Source organism: Ciconia boyciana, chromosome 7, assembly GCF_034638445.1.
Source record: "Ciconia boyciana chromosome 7, ASM3463844v1, whole genome shotgun sequence".
Taxonomy (NCBI): domain Eukaryota; kingdom Metazoa; phylum Chordata; class Aves; order Ciconiiformes; family Ciconiidae; genus Ciconia; species Ciconia boyciana.
In genome coordinates, this window is record NC_132940.1 from 22,347,283 (window position 1) to 22,370,576 (window position 23,294).

A 23,294-nucleotide genomic window follows, 5' to 3' on the forward strand; every position below is an offset into this window, starting at 1 on the left:
CACTTTGGGTACTTGGGAATTTATAAGTTGTACTTGGTTTGTGATCTCAAGCATAAGATTTTCCCCGTCTTGTGTAATTGTAATCTGTTTTAAAGCTGGTTATGAAAAAGGTACTTGGTATATTAGCTATGCTTAAATCTGTTCTGTAAAGGCAAACAGTCTGTGAAGAGACATCCATGCAAAATATGATCAGTAGCCTTCGCTATGGGAGAAAAGACAGTGTGGTTACTACCTATTTGAAGCAATGTAAATTAAAGCCTTAGTGTAATGCAGGGTTGTCAGTCCTTCCTGCCGAAGTCATAAACTAGATTCTGATGTGACTGAAAATGTGCACATTCAGAGAGGGGAATAGGATGGTAACTTGCAGACAGGAGGTGACAAAGAATATAAAAATATTTACTTGTCCCTTCCTTGCTATTTTTAGTAGAAAATTGGTGCTTGTTTTCCAAGTGTTTTCCTGGAGTTTGGTTGGAAAGCAGGAGCTCCCCTCTCCTGCCTCTTCCTTGTTCTCCCCATGCCCCCCCACCCCAGTGGGACAGCGAATGTAGCTATCTCTTTTGTGCAATTTGATATTCAAATCAACTTTTGCATAAATTATTTTATACTTCACTAGAAGTCATTTGCTATCCTTTAACAAGTTTTCCTTAAAATATCTTTCCAACGTGTTCCACAGAGGCATTAATCTGCTTGGATGAGAGGATTTTTTTACTTAATTCTACCTTCTCCAAGTCTTATCCTTGTTGTTTTACATTAGGTATAAATGCTTGCTTAATTGAAATATTTCTGGTTATCAGATTTATTTGACCTTACTCTTATTGCTTGTGTGTATGGCTTGTATTCTTGAGGTGGCCTTATTTTGCTAAATACTAGAAAGGTCTTATTTCTTAGTTTGTTTTAATTAAAAAACAAATGTTGGTTTTTTATATATATACATGTATAAAATCTATTGTGTAAAGTGGTATTTTATTTAAAAAAAAATGTTTTTTAAGACTTCTAACTTAATTGCTGTGTTAAAAAACAATAGCTAGAGTAAAAGCTAGTCATTGTGAGCAGCTTGTCTTTCAAGAAATTTCAGAAAGGAAGACCATAACAGAATATACCACTAGAGAGAGCCTTTGTGTAGGTTAATATGCCAATAATTTTCTTCACAGATGACCATTCTCTTGAAGGGATGGCTGGATCCAGCAAACAGATTTTACAAGGTATGATGAGAATAAGTATAGTAGTTTATTGCTTTTGTAATTGTTTTAAGCTTAAAACTTGCATTTCATCAAGCTATTACAGTTGGTACATTACAGATGCATTACATCAAGCTAGACAAGATGGTAATTCATTCTAAATTGCTTGAAGGAGTATTGGAGTCCATGATCTCCTGAGTATTAGTGTAAATAAATTACAGATAATTTAGATGTCAGTTTTGAGCTTTGATTAATTTCTTTTTTGAAGTGTTCAAAAGTTAGAGGGAGAAAATTACATCATGTAAGAGGTAGTAATTATTAGGCATACCCAAATGTACATACTGTTTTCTCTTATTGGATGATTTTCTGGCTTGTTTGTAGTCCTTGAAAATGAACATTTTCAACCTCTTCCAGAATTTATAGTACACTGTATTACGTATGTATATACTCAGTACTTCAGTAGAAGATATTTGAAAGTTAGTCTTTTCATGAAAGGCACATTTTAATTGAAGCATATTAAAAAGACTCAATTTTATATAACTTTAATTTTTCAATACTGTGGTGGGTTGGCTCTGGCCAGCACCTAAGCACCCAGCAGCTGCTTGCTCACTCCTGCAGTGGGACAGGGAGGAGAATTAGAAGACTAAAAGCAAGAACTACTCTTGGATTGAGATAAAGACAGTTTAGTAAGTGAAGGGAGAAAAAAGTATGCAACGAGAATTGCTTACCACCTCCCACCAGCAGTTCAATGCCTAGGAAGTCTCTAAGCAACAGCTATTTTGGAAAGACAACAGCCCAGTTTTGTTTTATGGTATGGAATATCCCTCTGGTCCATTCGGGTCACCTGTCCTGGCTATGTGCCCTCCCAGCATCTTGCCCATCCCAGCCTACTTGCTGTGGGGGAAGAGTGAGAAATGGAAAGCTTTGATGCTGTGCAAGTGCTGTTTGGCAATAGGTAAAGCATTGGTGTGTTATCAACACAGTTTTAGTCACAAATCTAAAACACAGCATCATGTAGGCTGCTATGGAGAAACTGAACTCCATCCCAGCCAGACCCAGTAGACTTGGAAAAATCACTAAAGAGCTGATTTATCACTTTGCGTTATTTTTGTGAGGAGGGATTATCTGAGTCTGGAGAATTGTATTCAAAAAGCTGTTTCTGAATGACTGTTCCCGTCATTGCCAGCAGAGAGCTCCAAAGGCTAAATTTTAGCTAGCTTCAAAGTGCTTGTTTCTTTGTCTTTTAAGGTAGTGTGTTATTCTTCAAAATAAGAGTGAAGTTGTTCATGTCTACAGTGCTGTTTAATTCTCAAAATCATTTGTCTTTGATTTCTTTGCCAAATAACTTTTACAAGATATTGTCAATGAAACATTAGCATCTTTGAAAGCTTTATAGAGCTGTTTCTGTTAACAGTCTTTCCAGCTTACACAGTACTTATAATTGTTTGTAGGCATCAGGGAACATGAGTTTCTTTACTGTAATATGGGTGGATATTGAATGAAAAAAATTTAGCTGCATCTGTTAATCACTGCTTAAGTTGACAGCCATGCCATGAAATACCCCTTACTGCGAAGTGCAGAAAATAATGTAAATTCTTCAAATGCTCTATATTCTACAAATGTGTTGAAATCCTGTGATCACTTTCTGTGTGTTTGACCAAAAATTGACCACAAATTTAACAAGCATGCATCATGTTATCTAGTTCTTGCAACTCTTCTCCATAAACTGTCTTTGAAATACTCCATTACCTTTAAGAATACCAAGTTGTAATGATATCAATTAATCTCTTACAGGTGTATTTCTACACATTGTTGCAGACACGCTCGGAAGTATTGGTGTAATCATATCTGCTATATTGATGCAGAACTATGGTCTAATGATAGCAGATCCTATTTGTTCAATGCTGATAGCACTACTTATAGGTGTAAGGTAAGCATTGCTGTCACTGACGTTTGGTAGTATTTTTGATGCTAATTACAGCACAAATTACAGCTCAGAAGAGGAGGTTTGTCTGTTATGCTAATGACTTACGATGTTTGCTTTTCTTCCAAGAGTGATACGTTACCTCTGTTCTGTACAGCTGTTCTGGTATGCTCTTACATGAGCTATCTTTCTTTCTCTTTTCTACAGCTACAGCTTTTGCTCTTAAATCTGTGTATTTTACCCCTGTTTGCCTAATACTACAAAAATGTCTTTCAGGTTCAAACTGTAGAAAGCTTCCTCTCTGTATTTAGTACATGCTTATATAAACCAATGTACTCCAGTAAATGGAGCAGAATGGCTTCAGGGCAGCAGAGTTGAGCCTGCTGGCACAGGATGTGCCCTTGTCCTTGACAAATCAAGGCTGGTAATTTCCCCCCCCCCCTCCCCCGGCGAGAACTGTCTTGTCCTTTGTATTTGTATTCTGAGACATCCTTATACCTTTTAAGATCTGATGGAAATGCTTCAAGTAGTTCTGGGCTTTCCTGGTTGTTGCTTGCCAAGATCACTGTAAATGTGAAGCTATTTGGATTAGACTGGACAAGCAAACATTTCATTCAGTGATGCTGTTATTGAGGCTTTTCTGGCAGCAGTTTCAGTGGTGGCATAGGGCAGAGTGCCACAACTCCAGTTACAACCTAGTAACTGAACACCCTTGTCTCTTCAGCAGTGGTGAATGTCATCTGATTAACTGCAGCTACTTATACCATATATGGTGTGTTTATACCATATGCATGGCAGCATTCACAGAATTATTGGTGTGAATCTCCCTGTTTACCAGAGTAGGGCAATGTGCTTCAGGCACTAAATGCCCACAGAAATCTGTGTGCTAGAGATAACTATTAAATTACCACTTTAATATAAACTTAATATTTTGACTTAAACCTCCTGTAATTTCATAAAGGACAAATTATTACAAACTAATTCTATTACTAAAATCTCAAAAAATGGGAAAGGAAATGTGCAGGTTACCAAGGGGGAAGAAACTATTGCTGAGGTAATAGCTGAGTAGATTAAAACACAAGTTTCCATACACTTTGTATTTTAAGGGTCTAGCTTTATGCACAGCAAAGCAAATGTGGAATGCTGATCAGAAAATACCACATGAATGAGAATTTTTTTTTCTTCCATTCGTACAGAGGTTAGAATACGACTACCTTCCATAATAGAGCTTTCATAATAAAGCTGTTTAGAGGTCTTCTAGCACAGTTAGGAGGAACGTCTGAGGGCCACGTTCTATGCTGAAAATGCTGCAGAAATTCACTGTTTGATGTGTCTTTTGACCTGATACTAGACCTCAGCCTATAACACTTTGTTGGTCCACGAGACACTATAAATGATCTCTAGAATCGTTATGCTAACTGAGTGCAGCTGCATCACAGTCAGTAGAAGCAAGCCTGCTTTTCTCATGGACTGATACATCCTGGCACAGCAGTGGAGCAAAAGCTAATTGCAGGGTGGGTTTTTTGGTGTTTTTGTTGTTTTGGGTTTTTTTTAATTTTTTTTAAGCAGTCCAACAGACTTAACTACTGATGGCTTTGCTTGAAATGCACTTAAACGAGGTCATAAACAAGATGACTGGCAGTTTCAGATGGATATTCTTTGAGAGCTGGAAGTCCCCTTTTGTGTTGTTTGACTTCAGTAATCTTCATTTACACTTCTGGACATAAAACCATTGTTTATTCTGCCTTATTCTTCACTATGCTGTGTGTGTGAAGTGCTCTTCTAGAATTAATGCAAAAGGTTTTCAGATTTTCCCATAAGGTGATGATCTGTAACAGTAATACGGGGGCCCAAGTGATGATTGCTAGGATATATAATAGTTTTGTCCTTAATCTTTTCAAGTGACCTAAATCTAACCTAGAGGAAAGATGATACTGAAATTTTGTGAAATTTAAAATTGAGGGGAAAAACATTGTTTGCAAAAAGACTTTAAATTGATAGTGGCAAGAGCTGTGTCTAGTTTTTTTGAATTGTCTGTTTGTTGATGGGGTGCATGTAGGTTTGAGATGGGGAGGAGGGGGATGTTCAATGTCTAATATAGGGATTCCTGGCCACTTCTGTGGGCCTATTTGCAACCTTGATAAATAACTTTTTGGGGGGACTTGGCTTTAGATTAAATAATTGTCTCCTGTTTCAGAGGAATATTTGTGAATTTTACTCGTGCGGAGTAGCCCACTTGTGTCCCTTTTACTAGCTAAACCAACTTTGATAAGGTGGAGTGGGATAAGAGTACATGTGTGCCCCAACAAGTGGACATATGCATGTGTGTTTAAAAATCAGGATCTGTTCTTTGTGGCTGTAATAAAGCAAGCACAGCTTTGAGTCAGAGATGCAAAAGCCAGTCTGATAAAGTCGTCCAAAAATTGTAATGCTGTCTGGGGACTTTCCCCTAGTTGGGACTGTAAAGCTTTGCTGCTATCAAATAGAGTTGTGTGAAAGCCCCATGATGCTGTGTCTTCTTACAAGAGTACTTTAGCTGATTGGTTTAAATCTAAATAGTAGTATATTTTATTGCTGATCTTCCAAAGCTCTTTTGCATGACTCCACATTGTAAGTATATGAAATTGTCCAGTTCCATTTTAATTAGCTGCTTAGACCTCTGGTTCTACATTAAATGTATTAGTTATTAACTGATGAACTAGAGCAGGCAATATTCTCCTTACTGCTGTTAATGTTAACCAACAGCTCTTAGTGAAAGCAAAACCTTGAGCGTGGGATGATCTTCTATGTCTTTGAGTACTCTGAAGCTTTAAAATAAAGCAGTTGAAATGTCAAAATCTGTATGGAAATACTTTTGTTCTTGGCTGTCAACTTGTTATTTGGGAGGGAGACTTCTTTCCTAGGAGAGTGTCTTTTTATGTGTGTATATCTTTGAACTCTTGTGCTGGCCTTCTGTCACTTGTTCTCAAATGCCAAATTACCAAATTCGATTAAGACTTGCCTATAGTATAGGTGCTTTTCTGTCATCAGGAAGGTATCTTAGGAAACAGTTGTGAGTGTTGCAGATGGCTACGTAAGTGTAAATCTAAAGTCATGGTGGGAGAGTGATCCTGACTTGAATCTTTTCTGTAAATTTTTAGATAATGAGGATACACTATTCAGTGTTACAGTCTAGAAACAGTGCTAGTTGTATATGAAAATAAAGTATGCCTTGAGCAAATTATTTTCATGAAGTTGGAAATTCCCAATAAAATACAAACTGGTAAAGGAATTTTTACTCACGTTGGTTGGTGGCTTTCTCCTCTAAGGGAAGGATCCTCAGACCAGTCTAGATTACAGTAACACTTTGGATGTGTGTTTAGTCTAAGTAGTTAGTAGGCTTTCCAGCTGGAACAAGCTTGCATAGAGATGAATTAGGACAGAACTGTAGATGTAAATTTGAGGTAGCAGTCTTCTATAGGATAAACAGCATTCTTGTAAACAGTATAATAAGGTACCTTGAAAGAAGTCTTTGGATTCCTAACTTTAAAAAGTAGTTTTCTTAATCAGCTGAACAATCTGGGACCCTATCACTGTTGGGATTTGGGAAAGATTGTATTCTTGCAGTCTGATGGGTATTATTGGAAGTACATATTCAGAAACATGTTTTAATTATTTTCAACAAAACCAGGTTTATTTTCTGTTGCTGAGCTTTAGGTATATGTATCTAAAAGAGGAATTCTTGTAATAGGTGCAGGAGGAGCAAAGGTAATGGTGTGACAGTAGTTAGGTATGTGGGTTGGAGACTAATGAGTATTCATTCTGTCTTTTCAACAAATTACATTGGAATGTTTTTTGGCCTGATGAGATATTGTCATAGGAAGATCTAAGTAATGCATTAATGTGGTGCCATTGTATAACCAACTTGCAGCTTTTATTCTGTGAAGATACTATGATGCAAGTAGTACAAAGTAATCTAGAAAAGTAATTAGATTAAAATGGAAGAATAACAGGTGTTGAATTTGGTATCCATTACTGGATGTGGGATAGTATTTATGAAATCACATGGTATTTTGCTCTTACTCATTTGCTTATTTCAAGAAAGTATAGTGGACTAACAAAACTATCACCAAGATCTTTCAGGTTCTAACTCTAGCCGCTTCGTTATCTGAGTATGTATTGAAATTGTCTTGAAATTGAAAATAATTATGTCACTGAGTTTTGTCTCAAATTTTACAACAATAAATACTTTGCAGTTCAATTCCATAATTTTCCTGAAACTGATGATTAAACATAGATTAATTTAAAAATATATACCAGTAAATCTGCATTAGTGTGTTACACTTTGCATGTCCAAGCAAATATTTAATCAAAATGTGGATATCATAGTGCACTTACATTTTTAGTGTAAGTAGCTGTTGCAGTTTATTTATGCCATTGCAGTAAGTGGTGTTTTTGTTGAAAGTCTGATGATACTGTGTTCATACAGGTCATTAGATTTTAAATACAAAATGCATACATTTTAGGAATATGTATAGAACATTTTGTGTAGTCCAAATGTATCAGGCAAAGGCGTAAGATGTATAGAATTTGTTTAATTTACTTAATCTGTAAAAGTAATGTTTTTCTGATTCTTCATGTACAGTTAATGTTTGAGAGAAAAAGCTGAATGAGGTAATGGTGATGAGGTGCCTTCAGAGGTTCATGAGACTCTTTGAGGAGCATTTTAATAGCTTGGCTTTTTAGCAAGGAAATTTTCAAGAAAATGTTATGTGAACACTGAAAGACAAACTAAAATTAAGAAATCACTGTGTAATCAGTGAATTTAGTGTTTAATGCTTGGTACATTTTTAGTTGTTTGGTTTAATGAAATTTATTTTTTGCCTTTTTTTTTTCTCTGAATAAAATGTGCATATACCACTTAACCTGGTACATGATTGAAGCCAAATCACTATCCTCCAAGTTATTGCTTAATGGTCTGAGTTTGACTTACAGAGTGTACAGGACATGGGTAGGGGGTAGGTTTTATCCAGGGCTCTTTTTTCTTTTTTTTTTTTTTTTTTTTTTTAATCTGTATTCTTTCTGGTATACTTAAGTATCCAAAGAGGGAATAAAGGCAGAACACAAATCCTTATTCCCTTCCGTGGAACTATGTCTAATAAGCCAGTAGAATATCAAAGCAGTTGCCTGTGAGTGCAGAGGGGAATCATTGCTCTTAATCTAAGATTGCTTGTGTCTAGATGAAATAACAGCTTGTTCATTTTATGTTGAATGTTTGCTTGCTTCAGGGTTGGTCAGCTCTCTGATTTACTCAAGTCTTGCCTGCTCCTATTAGCGGGTCTTTGTTCAGTTTTCTGAAATGATGGCAACACTTGCCAAAAGAAATCACAAAAACATCTGTATAGGATGACTAAAGAACTTATCATTGCAATATAAAGCTGTACAGCCTCTAATTTGTAACCTATTTTCTCTTGTGCAGATGCACGAAGGGTTGAGCAACACCTCTTCAGAGAAGTCAAGCAGTGCTTTTAATTCAAATGGCTGAGCCTTCCTGTAGACAACATCTCTAATTAGTCCAAATTGTCAACTACTGACACGGTTGCTCTGTGTTGCTCCTGTGATCCTTCACTAAGGCTGCTCTAAGGTGACATACTCTCTGCCTAACTCCTCGTGAGTTGGCGCAGAACATGCTGGCTGCACAGTGAAAGTCTGGTGTGGGATTCTTCTGAGGTTGTTTTCACTGACAAATAAATACACTTCTAAGCTTAGTGGAAGCAGAAATCGGGTAGCTCTTACTAGAGTATAGAGAGGTAAGATCAGTCACTTCCCTTTAGTAGACTATGACTGTCTGCATCCCAGTGAAAGCTTGTCTTCAGGAGGATTATACAGAAATATTGTTAATACCTATTATATCTCATGCTTTAGAATTTATCTTTTTGGAGGAAGAAAAATAGCCCACATATTACTGTTCTGATACAGAGAGGCAAAGGCATGAAGTCAGAAAGTTATGTTTTCTCCATTTATGTATTTATCTTTTGAGTCTTGACAAGCAGAGGGCTTGGTAGTTTGTGGTTTCTCAATTGGAGGGCTATATCCTGCAATCTTTTAAAATCTCTGCATCATAAATCTATGGCCAATTCTGAAGGGTGGAGCTGGTGTAGGTGGGGGGTTGTAGCTCTTGAGTGGTCCTGCATGCTACCACTAATATCTGATGAATCTTTCCTTGATTACTTTCTGTACTATTTAATGCAAGTGTCCATTTAATTATAAAGCATAAATAGGACATGCTTAAAATAGGCAAGTCTGTTTTAGGAACATGTTGCTTGAAGTTGGTTTTTTTTTTTTTTTTTTAAAGCTTGGCTATTTCATAGTTGTTCAGGTTGACACTCTTCAAGCTTTTTCCAAGGTGTTTTCCTCATAATTTGATGTGCCTGAATCAATAAACAATTTCTCAAGTCTCTAAACTGCTTTTAATATTTAAAACTAAATGTTAATTTATTTTTTTAGCCTTAGGATTCTAAGCCTTATTCTGAAATGTTGAAGCAATTTTAGTATTTCAACCAGCTATGTGAAATTAGTCATCAAGCAAAAGCCGCAACTCCAGTATAAAGCAAGAAGTTTGTCCAAAACCACTATTAGAGCCACATGTTTCTAGGAAGGCACCGTAGACTAAATATGGTACTAGATTGGATAGAGCATGCAGACTACATATTAAGTGGTCAAAGAAATGAGGCAATTTACTTCAGTCATTTAGTGAAGTTGTTTCCATGGGTTACATCATTTTTACATAAGGCCTAGAGCTGCTTGAACATGATATAATATGAAAGAGCTCTGGGGCAGGACATGCCTGTAATATATGGGGTATACGCCTATGATGTTTGAGGCATAACAGTATAAAAAAATTACTTTTTAAAATAAAGTGCTGCATTCACTAAGATTCAGAAGGAATGTTCTATAGCAAAACTCCCCCAAACTAGCATGCTTGTTGGTGTTGTTTTGAGCCGTCATTGCTAAATGGCATGCACTACCTTTATTTACAGGGTAGTGGTACCTGCCAGCCTTGCTTGAGAATCAAAGTACTATGTTATTATGAGAACAGACAATTTAAAACTGGACAAGTAGATGTGAAACCTGTGGTCCTTGTCTTGAGCAAAGCCTGCAGTCAATTAAAATTGCCATTGCCTAATAGAAAAATCTTATTAAAGTTCCAAAATAGGCTGACAATCTTGGCGCTGCAGATGGGGATGGTGGCTGGCAAAAAAAAAGATTTTGAAATCTGGCTGTAGATTTTCAGCTATGGTATTTGAAGAACTATAGCTGGCCTTGAGTCTTAGCACTGTTTGTTTACTTTCCACAAAATCTATCACAAGTATCCTCTATTTTCTGTAGTGCTGAGAGCACTAAATGAATTTCCTGCTGTGCTCTGACTACAATGATTGTGTAAAGGGTTCTTTACCCCGGAGTTGTTTTCAGCCTTGCTGTCCAAGATCATGACAATGCCAGAGTCTGCTAGCTATGCCTACAAAAACAGTGGCATAAACTGGATGGGACTGGAATGGGTATGAGTATTATCTGAATGTGATGCAAGTTGATTAAGAGTCTTATGCTTTCACTCTTCATTGTTAATCAAGCCATGTGTAGTAGTGGCAGGCTGGATTTATCAGATTCATGTCAATAGCTTTTATCTGTTTGAACACCTTTCGCTTCCTCTGTAACAGTATATGTGAAAGTGGGATGTGCTGCTAACTCCTTTTGCACACATTAGCCACTCTTGCTATTATGGCTTTTGTGTAGAGGATATGTTTATGTCCTGAGTCTTGCTGTGGGTTAGCACCTCTTTCAAATTCCATTGTCTTGTAAAAGTGTGTGGTATTTTAGATTCAAGGCTTGGTAATCAGAGACGATTGGAAAATTGTGTCTGCTTTAGCAGCAAAGCTTACAGACTGCTTATGCATGAAAAAACTTTCTACTTCGTGAGAATTCAGCATATTTATCTTCCCCAATAATCTTTCTGTAAATAAAAAAAAAAAGGCAGGAAGTACCAATGCAATAGTTGCTGCAGAGACAACCACGTGTATTTTGTGCTAATGACTAATCCAAAAAAAAGGAAAGCTTGGTTAAATTCTCTAACCACATTTTCAGCCTGCTTGGTATCATCATGTTTTATAGTGTTCTCTTCAGTCACATGAGGTGGAACTAATATTTCTAGTGCCTCCTGGTGATTAAGTAATACTATTTTTTAGTTAGTGTTTGAGACAAGAGCATACTGTGTGGAGTTTTGGTTTTTAATTAAAGGTTTTGTACTTCAGTAGTATGTATGAAACAGTGGAAAACCTGAGACATCAGAAAATTGGATTCTATAGTTTGTCATGTTAGTTTGGCTTACAGTAAAAGACTACCTTGTAAGATCATGTCTTTTTGGATGCAGAAATGCGTGCGTAGGCTTCTGCGCTCTAAAAGCATTTGTGAGGGTGTATCACATCGCTCCAGCTGTCTTTTGGCCTTTCCACCTTTGCAAAAGATAAAGTTGTGACATTTTTTGGTTAGATTTCTTTCATGGATTTTTTTCACTCTTAGTGGTATGTTCCAATAAAAAGGCAAGCTCCTACATTCTCCATGCCTTTAGTCCTTTCCCTGGGAAAAAATAGGCAGCCTGTACGTGTGTGTTTTTTGAAGCCTTTGGATGCATATGTTAGTGGGGCCTTGTTAAATTTGTGGGGATGGAGTCAGTGTTCAAAAATCATGTATTCAGTTTGCATCCTGAAATTGTGTATTGGTTGTTCAAGGTTTTTATTAAGAAGCAAACCTGCATTTTAAATAGTGAGTTAAACTGAAATCAATTCAGCAATGGAGTATTTTGGCAGCCCCAGCTCCCTTTGATGTGATGCTTGTGACATGGACATTATTTAGTGAGATGGGTCCATTGATAAGAGAACCTTTTTCCCTAAACTTCTGTAGTCCACTGTCTGTAGAATGTGACACTCCAATTAAGCTTCCTTTAGACAGATTGACAGTTATTGCATTGCTAAATGTTTAATTATCTTGGTGACAGGTCCAGTTTAGGCAACTCCTGCCTGCCCCTAATTGCTTCTTCCTATTTTTGAACTGATTCCTTGGTAGCAGTGCAACTGTGTGAGGCCATGTGATGGAGTGCATCAGGCAATGAATTTGGCTGGAATAACCAGTGTGCTTGCAAAGACACTGAATTTTAGGGTGGTTGTTTTTCCAGTGGTTCATTAGACAAGAGTCATGCACCCTCTAACTCCCTCCCACCCCTGGCTAAGGATTAGCCAAGGAGTGAGCTGAGCAGTTGATCAGCCAGCGCTGCTTCTGTGTACAAATGGAACCGTCTCTTTAAAAAAGGAATGGTTAGGTCATGCTGTTCACCAGCTGCAAATATACAGCTGGTCTATGCAGTGCGTTCTACATGGCTTCATGAGATTTTAAACAAAGCTTCTGCGGTTTCCTTTAACAGACAGACCAGTTAATCTTACAAATGTTTTCTGGTTGCTTTTTATCCTATCACTCTATGTACTCCAGCTGTGATGCCAGTGCTGAACACTGAAATTCAGCTTACAATTTCTGAAATATATCATCACTTTTGGTCTAGAGTGTTAGGTGACTTACATGCTCTTGAAATTAGATTGCTATTTAAGTTTCAGTATTGGGCTATAGATATTTGTCATCCTCTTGAAAATTTTAGGATGCTCTACTGAGCCAGATGTGATGCACTACTCCTAAACAAAAAGTCAGCATGCTGAATACTTAATAAGAGTATACATTTTTAGTGGTAGCTTCAGGGTATAGGCTTAGTGGTCTCCTGGTTTTGTTTAAAAAAAAAAAAAAAAAAACACGAAAGTAATAATAATAAAAAAGGGTATTAAGCATTGTTTTAGTTTGCTGATTAAACAAGATCATTTCGCCAGGAGGGGACCTCTAATTGCTTCCAAATGCTTAATCCTTGAGCTTGGATGAGACCCTACACTTAGTTCACTTTAAGAATATGCTAAGTTGTCTGTTTCTGACAAAATAACTTTCTTATAGCTGGACTGGTCCATACTAATTTTGTTTTATGATCTCCCCATTATTATCTTAGTTCATAAGAAAAATATGCCTTAAGCCAAACACAAAAGCAAAAACCATGTCAGTTGCATATTTTTATGGTTGGTTGTGAGTGATTGCCATTGAAGTAGGTTTTGGTTTTGAGCTATACTTATCAGCTGCTTTGTCATATAACTTTTAAGACACTAAGAGATTTCATCTCAAATCCCATGATTAAACTATTCATCTTTTGTGATTGTCCACCAGTTGTCTCTGTGGAAAATCTGGGGGAGAAGTAATCTTGCCTTTAGTAAGACAGCACAGCAATTTTGTCAATCCTTTTATTTTCTGTACCAGGTTTTCGTGGCAACTTTCTCAGCTTGTGGTGAAACAACTAAAGAAAAATTCTTCAAGAGCATTAAGGAATGTTATGTTGCTCTTTGTTCTGCATCTTTTGAAAATATAATAGTAGCTAACTTCCTTTTTTTTCTTTCTAGTATTGTTCCACTTTTAAAAGAATCCATTGGCATTTTGATGCAGCGAACTCCTCCTTCCCTGGAAAACGCCCTGCCTCAGTGCTACCAGAGGGTGAGCTCTTAGGCTGGTTTTGCTTCAGGTCAAGCTGCTGACTGAATGAGCCCCAACTGTGTGTATGAGGATACTTTGTGATATTTTTCCAGTAATGCCTGTGAAAGGTTCCTTAGATTGTACAAATGGAGGTAGCAGTTTGATTCTTATCTTTCTGAAGTCCTAAATTAGGTAGCTAATTAGTAGCTTCAACTCAGTTTGTGTTTTAAGACTTGCTATGTTGGTTTATAAAATTAGATCTTGAAGCTTTTCCTCTCAAAGTACTTTGTGCTGATACAAAGTGCATAATGCTTTTCTGTTTTGTTGTTTTTATCTCCCTCAAAATCTAGTTCTTCATAAAGTGAGGTGGAGTAACATTGGAAGTGTATTTGTAAGAGTACATAGATTACTCTGGATTTGACCTTTCCTGGTACTCCTCTTTAACTTATTTATTGCTGTGCCATGACCTGAATATTTGAAGCACCTTTGCAAAGTTAATACAAAGCACTTGTAGGAGTGCCATCTTTCCTCAGGAAGTTAGAGGATTGTAATTATCACATGGAGAGTTTCCTGAAATTGGACAGAGGAAAAAGAAGGGTCTTGACAGGACAAACCTAAGCCCTCACAAAATATTTACAGAAATATATTAATATTTTTGTTAATAGTTAGAATCTCTCACAAATTGTTTTATGGGAAAATTCCTGCATTTGCAAAAATTGCTGGTTTAATTGAATGCCCTCTCAAATTTAGTAACTGTGACTTTTCTCTCTCGGACACCACTGTTTTCAGAAATGGTTTCAGTAAAATATATGTAGAACGTAAATGCAGCAAGATACAGAATATGACACGTACATACAATCTGTATGTTTTCACCTTCCTTACAATTACTGAGATAGTAATAAGGAATTTAAGTGAAATATCACAAATTGCACAGTGAGCTAGAAGTAAAAGAGTGCATTGGCTTTTATAATATTTTCTGTAAAGAAATGTAGTACAGATAAACATTTTCTGAAATTTTATTTTTAAATTTGCTTGTATTTTTAGGTGCAGCAGTTGCAAGGAGTTTATAGTTTACATGATCCACATTTCTGGACCCTCTGTACTGATGTTTACATAGGGACTTTGAAATTATTAGTAGCTCCTGATGCTGATGGAAGGTGGATTCTAAGCCAGACTCACAATATTTTTACGCAGGTATGTCTCATCACTGGAAATCACATCTCAAAGTGTAAATTGCCTGTCATGTGATGTGACATTGTAATTCTTATCAAGAAAAATTAAATGTTTCTGGTTTTGGTATCAGTGTGTTTTGAAAAGCTTCTCTGCTCCAGCTGTATAGAACAATTTCAAAATACTCAGTAGTGTAGATGGAATTGCTGTACCTCTCTGCATTACCTTTTGGTGACACTTAATGGAGATAACAGCTGTAGTTGTCTGAGGTGTATCAAATTAAGTTGAAACCCTATATTGACCTATGAGGAACCAAGAAAATAGATGAGGCTTCCCTCAAGATAGAGCTTCCGACCACAGATGGGACCTACTTAAGTTCTTCACTGTGCTGATGCTGTATTTGTCATTCATTTCTATCCCTCTAAGAGTCCATGGTATTTGCATATTTTGTTGTCTTTTAGTAACATCCATGCTATGGTGATTACTAGTAAAAATGTAACCATCAATTGTCACGTTGTATCCGAACAGCGTGTGCCTGTTTATTTCCCTACAGGTTGTGGGGTTTTTTAATATAGATAGTGATAGCACTTGTAGCTGATATCAAATGTTGAAATTCTTGTGAACAACAGAAATTTTATTAGAAGTTGATAGCTCTTGCCTTGAGATTAAAATCTTACAAATTTCAGAAAGATTTTTCTGTTGCTTCCTTTTACTTTTAAGCACTAAATGTGAAATTCAGTTTGGCTGCCTATTTCAGTATAGCTACTGGATATGAATGGTTTACAAGTAGAATCTAGAGTCTGTTAAGATAAAATAGAAAATTCTTCTCCAGCAAGAGAACTTTGTGAAGAATAAAGCTGGAAACTTATTCTCTCTCTTACACCATCCAGAGCCAAACATCTTGGTTTTATTCTTGACGTTGGAGGACCGTATTTGAAAAAACTGTTATATTTTTCCATAATGTCCTTTCTCTGCTTTTGAGTAATGGAGAGTTCTGTAGCTGATGAGACAAATATTCCTGTTTATAACCAGTGTTTTAGGTAACAAAATATTGTCAGCTAAAGGGTAATATTTTGGAGATACGTAAATTACTGATGTCTCTAAGTCAGTTGGACAGTGAAGTAAGGGGGCTTCTGATCAGGTATATTTGATACTGTAAACAAAAAATGTTTCAACAGTTTAATTAGTGCTTTTATAAATGTTCTTTTCAAAGCTTTCTGCAGTGGGGAAAGTCCTTGTGTGCTCACATGCACGTTCTTTCCCTTGTTCTAAATGTTCCCTTGGTCTACTGCATTGGCAGCTTGTGTATGTGATGGCTTAGTGAATCATTTATGCATCTGATGAGTACCCCTTTTATTAAGTATTTTATAACATTTATTAAACGTTCCAGACTGGATTTTTGTTTGGTTTTTTAATGCATCTTGCATACTCAGTTTCTGGACTCTCAGGAGAAACACCACTGAAGCCAACCCTACAGTGTGCTGCCAGCATGCATGAATTCTTTTGAACTCCTTAAATTTTACGGAATTTTAAATAGTCAGTCATGGGGAACCCAATAAAAATAAACATACATGCTTGTTTTTATGTTAGAGACTTAGGGAAGGAGGATTTGTTGTTGCAAATATTCTAAAATCAAACTTTATTCATAAAGTTTGGTCCTTTTTGAGATGTTCCATCACATACAGCTCTAGATTATCGAGTAGGTAGAAATCAGTCTGCATGGATTATTCTGCAGACTATGTAATTTGAAACTGAGGGATATATTTTGGGAAGGACTATGCAGAACATTCTATTACATTAAAACTAATTTTACACCTCAAGTCCCCAAAGGATTGCATTTTCCAAGTGAGTCGTTAGCTCTTCAGCTGTTTTGTAGCTGTGCAGGTATCAAGAACTGTGTGTCCAAGAAGGGAACTGGTAGAACAAGGTCTATCATTTTTCTTGTCTGACCTATGGTAATAAGTGGAGGAACAGTTGGAGCAAGTAGAGATTTTCTCCTCAGTAATACTGGCTCTCATTAATCTTAACAGATAGTTGGTTTTGTTACTCAACTGAGATAAAAGCAAGTTGATGATAGGTAAGACAATCTGATCTTTAGCAGTGTTCAGCATAATGCTTCAAGATCACGTTGCAGAACCAGTGACCATCACAACATTGTTGCTGGCCTGCCACTGAGGTTAAAATGAATGACTAATTGATTTTTTTAATACTATTTTATACTGAATGATGATAAAACTAAGCAAGTCCATCTAAGCCTAGTTTAATAAGATTTCTGAGGAGAGAAGGGCTTTCGTACAATTCAGATACCTTCACTAAACATTATTTTAGTGTGTCATGACGTCATGTAAATTCACTGTAGCCATTTTGTTGTTTCTTGCTAAAATCTTAGTGTAGAACTGGTTCAAACAACAAATCCCACGTTATGCTCTTCTGCTTCGCTCCATTTTAAACTGACAGCTCTTCAAGCAGCTTACTTTTCAGGAAGTTAAACTTGTACAAAAGAAAGTAAGAATTGCTTTTGTGCAGCTTCATGTGTGACAGTTATTTAGGATGAATCAGAAAAGGTAATGTAGCAAAGCTAATGTTAATATATAATTACATATGTGCACTTGGCTGTGTAAAGAACTATGTATTCATACAGCGCACTCAAAGTTTGTAGGCTTCCGAATTGCCAGTATCTCAGTGAATGATGTGCTATATGTGGAAGATGAATTACAGAAAAATAAGATACAGAGTTTTTTTGCTAGGTAACTTACTGATGTGGACTGGTGTTCAGGACAGTTAAATTGCTTTGGCTTTACAGGCTTTTTTAACTCTCCTTCTCTTTTCCATAGGCAGGAGTAAGACAGCTTTACATACAGATTGATGTCGCAGCCATGTAGTGAATTTCTGGAATTGTGCTGTTGGACCAAAGTTTTCTGTACTGTAATGGTATAACAACGTACTTCTCAAGACAGAGCCTGCCTCCACCACTGTTCTGGAATTGACTGAATAGATTTCTGCCCTTGGGCTATGGATGGAGTTCACTTCTAAGGAGTAAATATGGAATGAATGTTATGGACTTTGGGTCTTGTGTTTTTGTGGCCCCTAAACTTCTAAGTTTTTGAGGGTTTTTTACTTACTAAGATTGTGGTACTGGAAACCCTGTCATGTCTTCAGTGAAGCTGCTGAAACCACTGCTCATTCCCATAAAACCAGTGTTATCAACAATTGGAAACTTGTTTTGTAGATAATGTCACAATAGCTGACATGCTTCAATATAATTGTATGTTTGTACAATTGTTTGTACTTTGCAAACTTAATGAACCAAACCATATTGGGTTTTCAAAGTGCCTTTTATATCAGGAGAGGTATTTGCCAGCATAAATATGGAGCATCAAAGGGTTTTATTACTTTTACAAATATCTTGTATGCAGTCTGATTATTTACTAGTGATGTATGTGGGGGGTTTGTGTACTTGCATAACTGTAGATGTTAGACTTCCCTTATACTTGCATCTTATCAAACAGACAGAAAAATTCTAAATGTAAAAGGCAAAGCTGTTGTGAAGAGACTTGCTTCCAAAACAAGCTGGATATTTTGTTGCACATATCTTGTGGAAATTATTTTAATCAAAATATTAGATTTAACTCCAATTATTAGTCTCATCATACTGTTGAGAGTAATGAGACATTACATGATGCTACTCATGTTCATAGTCACTGAAACAACAGGCAGCTGAGGGAAGATGCTGGTGATAGAAGCAACGCTTGAAGTTTTTTATCTTCCAGATTATGTGGCAGGAAAAATTAAATCCCTAAATTGTTTGTGAAAGCTTAAATATCCTTGATTTTAATAGGTTGTAATAATTTTTATTAAAGTGATTGGTGAGAGAACTTTTGCCTTTCCAAATACTGAAAATAGTTGTTCCTGGTGGTTATACCTGAAATGGAAATAAGGACCGTGGTTCATGCTGTTTAAGATTATGCTTTTTCCGTGTTGACAAGTCTGACATTTTTTTACTGTCTTACTGTAGCCTTGTGTGTTTTCATGGGAAAAAAAAAAAAACCTCAGTGCATTAAGTTGTTTTTCCAGAAACATTGGTCTGTCATATTTTTCTAGCATTTATAATCATTTTACACTTTCAGATCTGAGTGTTGTTTTGAAACACAATCTGGTATACTTGGTATTACAGATGATAATTCCACTGTGCTGTAGTAGTTAACTTGGTAATGGAAGTTTTTATAAGAGGACATTTTACAAACAGAACATTGTAGAGTAAAAAACAAGACAGGCATTTTTCTGATAAACCATAGCCACTTCTGGCTGGTATGGATTTTAAGTATTATTCTGGCACCTGATACCTGGTAATACTGAGATCAAGGCCCTCTGAAGCTGATGTTTGTATACTAAGTGCTAGGCACAATGAAAGTACCGAAGATTCATTTGCAGAAATGGTTTGTTTGCCACTGATGCTGCTGAATTCATGATAGAGGTGAAGAGTTTCTTGCATTTGTTCTGTCGTTCCTATATAGCACCTGAATTTTGATCTCTCTTCATGTGAAAACACGATGGTTGCCAAATTGATAGGTGGTTCCTGAATTTTTCCAGATGAGATATTGAAACGTGAATGTTGATTTTGTACAAAGCTTAGGGGTGTACTCTTGTGCTTGGAACTGAAAACTGGGTGTAAAGAAAAATAGCAGTAAAAAGCCACATACATATTGCTTTTAAGCTTTACAGTCTCTTCCAGTCTTCAGATCCCTCTTTATCGCTATTGCTGGTTTCTGATCCGGTTTGTTTCTCCTGGGGATGCAGGTAGAGAATGCCCTTTCAGCTGGCTACACTGTTCCACATCTCTCTCTGCCAGGCCTGGAGTTCCTGACTGGGGGTGGGATCTGAAAGTTACATGGCACAGGGTAGGGCACTCTGAGCAGATTTGAGTATTGCAGTTTAAGATACCGATTGCGTATATGTTCACAGAAAAGGTAATTAAAATATAGTTGTGATTATAGGGCAGAGATCCCTCATACTGTTTTGTAGTATGTTGCATATAGACTGCTTGTTGGTTGACAGCATGATTTCTTGATTTTTTTTTAATAGTTAATATTACTACTACTTGAGGCTAGAGAAGATCAACTGATGTCACTTTAAATGCAAGCACCAGCCAACTTCATTGCAATTGTGTCATGATCCAAGAGCAGTCTTTGGTTTATATAACTTGTATACTAGCATGTTTTGGGACTGAGTATTCCTGGACTTGCTAAAATACTGTAGTGCTGCCCATGATGCTGGGCTTGGTCACTATTTTAGTTTTCTTAATGAAAAGACAACTGCTACAACTTGTTCCCAAATGAGAATCTGCCTGAGTGGCAATTGGGTTTGTTGTTGGTTTTTTTGCTTTGGTTGGTTGGTTTTTTAAGATGTACATCTACAAACTTTTTAAATATGGAAAATTGAATGAAAAAGCCTATAAGCTGGTTATAATTACACAATATTGATTTTAATAATTTTTTGACATTTTTTGTTGTTTTTGACTGTTGGAAGCATATGTACAAGTCTGAGTTTTCTAACCAAGATAGCACTTTCTTCATGATTTTTAAGGAGAACTTGATGTTTTTATAGTAAGAAATGTATCATTTGTTTGTTAAATATAATTGAGGATAGTGTAGGGAAGTCAGATTCAAAGTAGACTTTAAGCCTTTTTAGGCTTTCTGAAAAAGGATACACATCACAAAAGTCTACAAAAGACAGTAGATGACATGTCCAGTAGGCAACTACAATCACATCTAGTATGTCAGTTAACAGAGGGACATCTGATTTATTTTTTTTCACCTAAGGGTGAAAAAAACCTTGCTCAGGTTTTAGGAGAGTACAAATCATGCAATTGAAAGTGCAGCTTTTCTTATCCTGAAAGTCAAAGCTCCATGATTGTGTGTTTTGCTAATTACCTAACACTTAGCTTATTATATAACTCTTTGCTTTTAACCCTTTATTGGAGATGCATTGCATCATTTAAACAAAGATTTGTGTGAATGACTAATATTCAGAGATGGATGAATGTCTGCAGATCATCTGCTAAAACTCAGCTTCCTGGTATCCAGTACTGAATTTTGAACCAAATTTTCAAAGTATGATTTTTCTCATGTTTTCATGTAGCTGAAGCTTACTGTGGTGTTACTGGTCTGTCTTTGTGGAGTTTTTTTCTGTGACTGAAAACAGTAACTTACAACCCTATTGTCCCAAAGACCAAGCCTGCAAACTGCATGATTTTTGCAGGACCTACAGCAAATAAGATAAAACGGGTGCTACAGAGTGTCAGTATTAAAATGCCCCAGATGTTTATCATGGTAAATAACAGTGGAAGAAAACTACTCTTAAGAGTGCACAGTGAAGACTGGTCCTTCGTAGGCTAACCCGGTAAGTCTCTACATCTGGATAGACTTGTTCCTTACATCACTAGGGCCCCTACAGAGAGCTGGGTTACTTGTGCAATTTGCTAAACTAAGGCAAAAAGTGCTGGTCCAAATAAATGACTCTGCTTTTTATGTAATACTGCTTACTAAAACGAGTTTCATTGCATCATTAGTAAGAGCTGCTGACACTATTTTTACATAAAAATTGAAACTGCTGCTACTAATAAAATGGACCTTAGTGACTCTTAACATTTTTTTATTTTTTTCTGAAGAAGAAAAGCTGGCTTTAAAGGTGAAGGAAAGAAAGGGTATCTCTCTTTAACTGTTTTAAGTGAACCTGTTTTGGGAAGGTAAACAAGACACAAGAGGGGAGAGAAGCTGCTGCTGAACTGCAGTTTTCCACCCTTTGCACCCACTGTGCAATCAAATTGTGAAGTTCATGGCTTTTCTCTCACAGTGCAGATTGCAGTTGCAGAAACCTTCATGCTTCTATAAGATGCAAATCCTAATCAATACTCATGTAACAAGATCTTTAAATACCAGTTCAGAGCAACAACTTTAGTCACTAATTAAGCCCTGTCCTGTTTCCCCAGCAGCCATCAGACTGCCACTTGCTATGATTCTTGATTATCCCACCCCTTTTAAGCATGTTTGGGAATGAGTATACAGGGATTATTTTTTTTTTAATAATCCATTTCTCTGATCTCTCATGCTGACTCAGTGGTTAATTCCTCCTTTACACTTCTATGAAAATCCCTATCTGCAGTTTGCTGGGATTCCCTTTTGGATTTCTCTCCCATTCAGGCTTTGTTGCAGTGACCATCCCTGTTGGGACTTCATTGGCCAGAGACTGCTATAATGTGAAAAGATGCCAGTTACGCTTCTGCTGTGCCTGGCATGTGAAGACTACATGTCTTGCTGTGTGCAAATACTGGTTAATCTACTTGTCTGTTTCAGTGAGCCACAAAAGGTTCCTGCCTATGTGGTAATTTGGCGGAAATAATGTGTAAAAGGAGTTGTGTATTTCACTTCCCATGTGCATTGAAGTCTTTCATGTGTATGCTGGGATCTTGTACAAGAGTTAAATGAATCGCAACAGTATTTTGGCTGAAGTGTGAAATATTGTGAATGAAGAAATTGCCAAAATCATTGCTGGTAGCATACAGCATATTACTTGCATTCAGCATATTGCTTGCCTTTACCTTTAAATTGCAGGAATTACTCTTAGCAGTGAGCTGAAGTTGAATAGTACAGGATATCAAAATACCTGTCAAGAAATCTTAATGATAATACAAGGCAGCTCACTAAAATTCTGAAGACTATGTATGATTTTGTTCTGGAATGCTAATGTTAGTAGCTTAGCCATGACTTGTCCCAAGTGCAATATTAGAAATTTTTAATGTAAGCTTTTCTACTTGAATACAGTCTATATAAAATGTTAAATATCCTATATTGCTGAAAAGATATGGGATCAAATTTCTTTCCAATAAATCTGTTTAAAAAAAATATGTATACAGGTCTGCTTTGTTGTCATACATACTGTGAAGACTAGTTGAAGTACCAACCACCATCATCCATTAGCTGATTTTGAAGAGAATTCCTGCAGTCTGTTTTCTGAGAATTGGCTTGAGGTTAATTGTGGTTGCTGCAGTTTAAGTCCAGCACTTCATAAATGCTAGCATTAACATATGAAGAAATCCAGTTCTATTTTAAGTTGCAACCTTCTGAAATAAGAAATTCTGTGCAGCTTCTCCCTCTGTTTCACCAACTGTCCAAAGGGTGAGTTCTTGTTTTTCTTGGTTTAGACATAAAGAACATTTTCACCTGTCTGTATTCACTCTTCCAAGTGTAAAGATGGATACAGACCTAACAGGTTTTGCACACTAATGGTTTCTATTGGTGAGCGAACTACTAAGTTTCTGGAAAGTTGAAAAGCAACCTTTAAGATCTAAAATGCACTTGCAACAATGTATGCAGTAGGCTTGGTTAATGTACTACAGCAAAAGTGATGCCAGACAGATACCTGGTATGCTTCTTCAG

General features: G+C 36.6%; 1 protein-coding gene across 2 annotated transcripts in view; it reads left to right on the forward strand.

Annotated features, from left to right (window-relative positions):
• The window catches only part of SLC30A7 (solute carrier family 30 member 7), a 34,199-nt gene extending 11,521 nt beyond the window's left edge, over positions 1–22,678 (forward strand). The window contains exons 7-11 of one of the 2 annotated variants that reach the window (XM_072867038.1): positions 1,152–1,202; positions 2,973–3,108; positions 13,620–13,710; positions 14,734–14,883; positions 17,694–22,676. In XM_072867038.1, the coding sequence (XP_072723139.1) occupies positions 1,152–1,202; positions 2,973–3,108; positions 13,620–13,710; positions 14,734–14,883; positions 17,694–17,741 (476 nt within the window). In that variant the 3' untranslated portion in view covers positions 17,742–22,676. Of the gene's footprint in view, positions 1–1,151; positions 1,203–2,972; positions 3,109–13,619; positions 13,711–14,733; positions 14,884–17,693 lie in introns of both variants that reach the window. The other variant, XM_072867039.1, reaches the window with a different exon arrangement.
• The last annotated feature ends 616 nt before the right edge of the window (positions 22,679–23,294 follow it).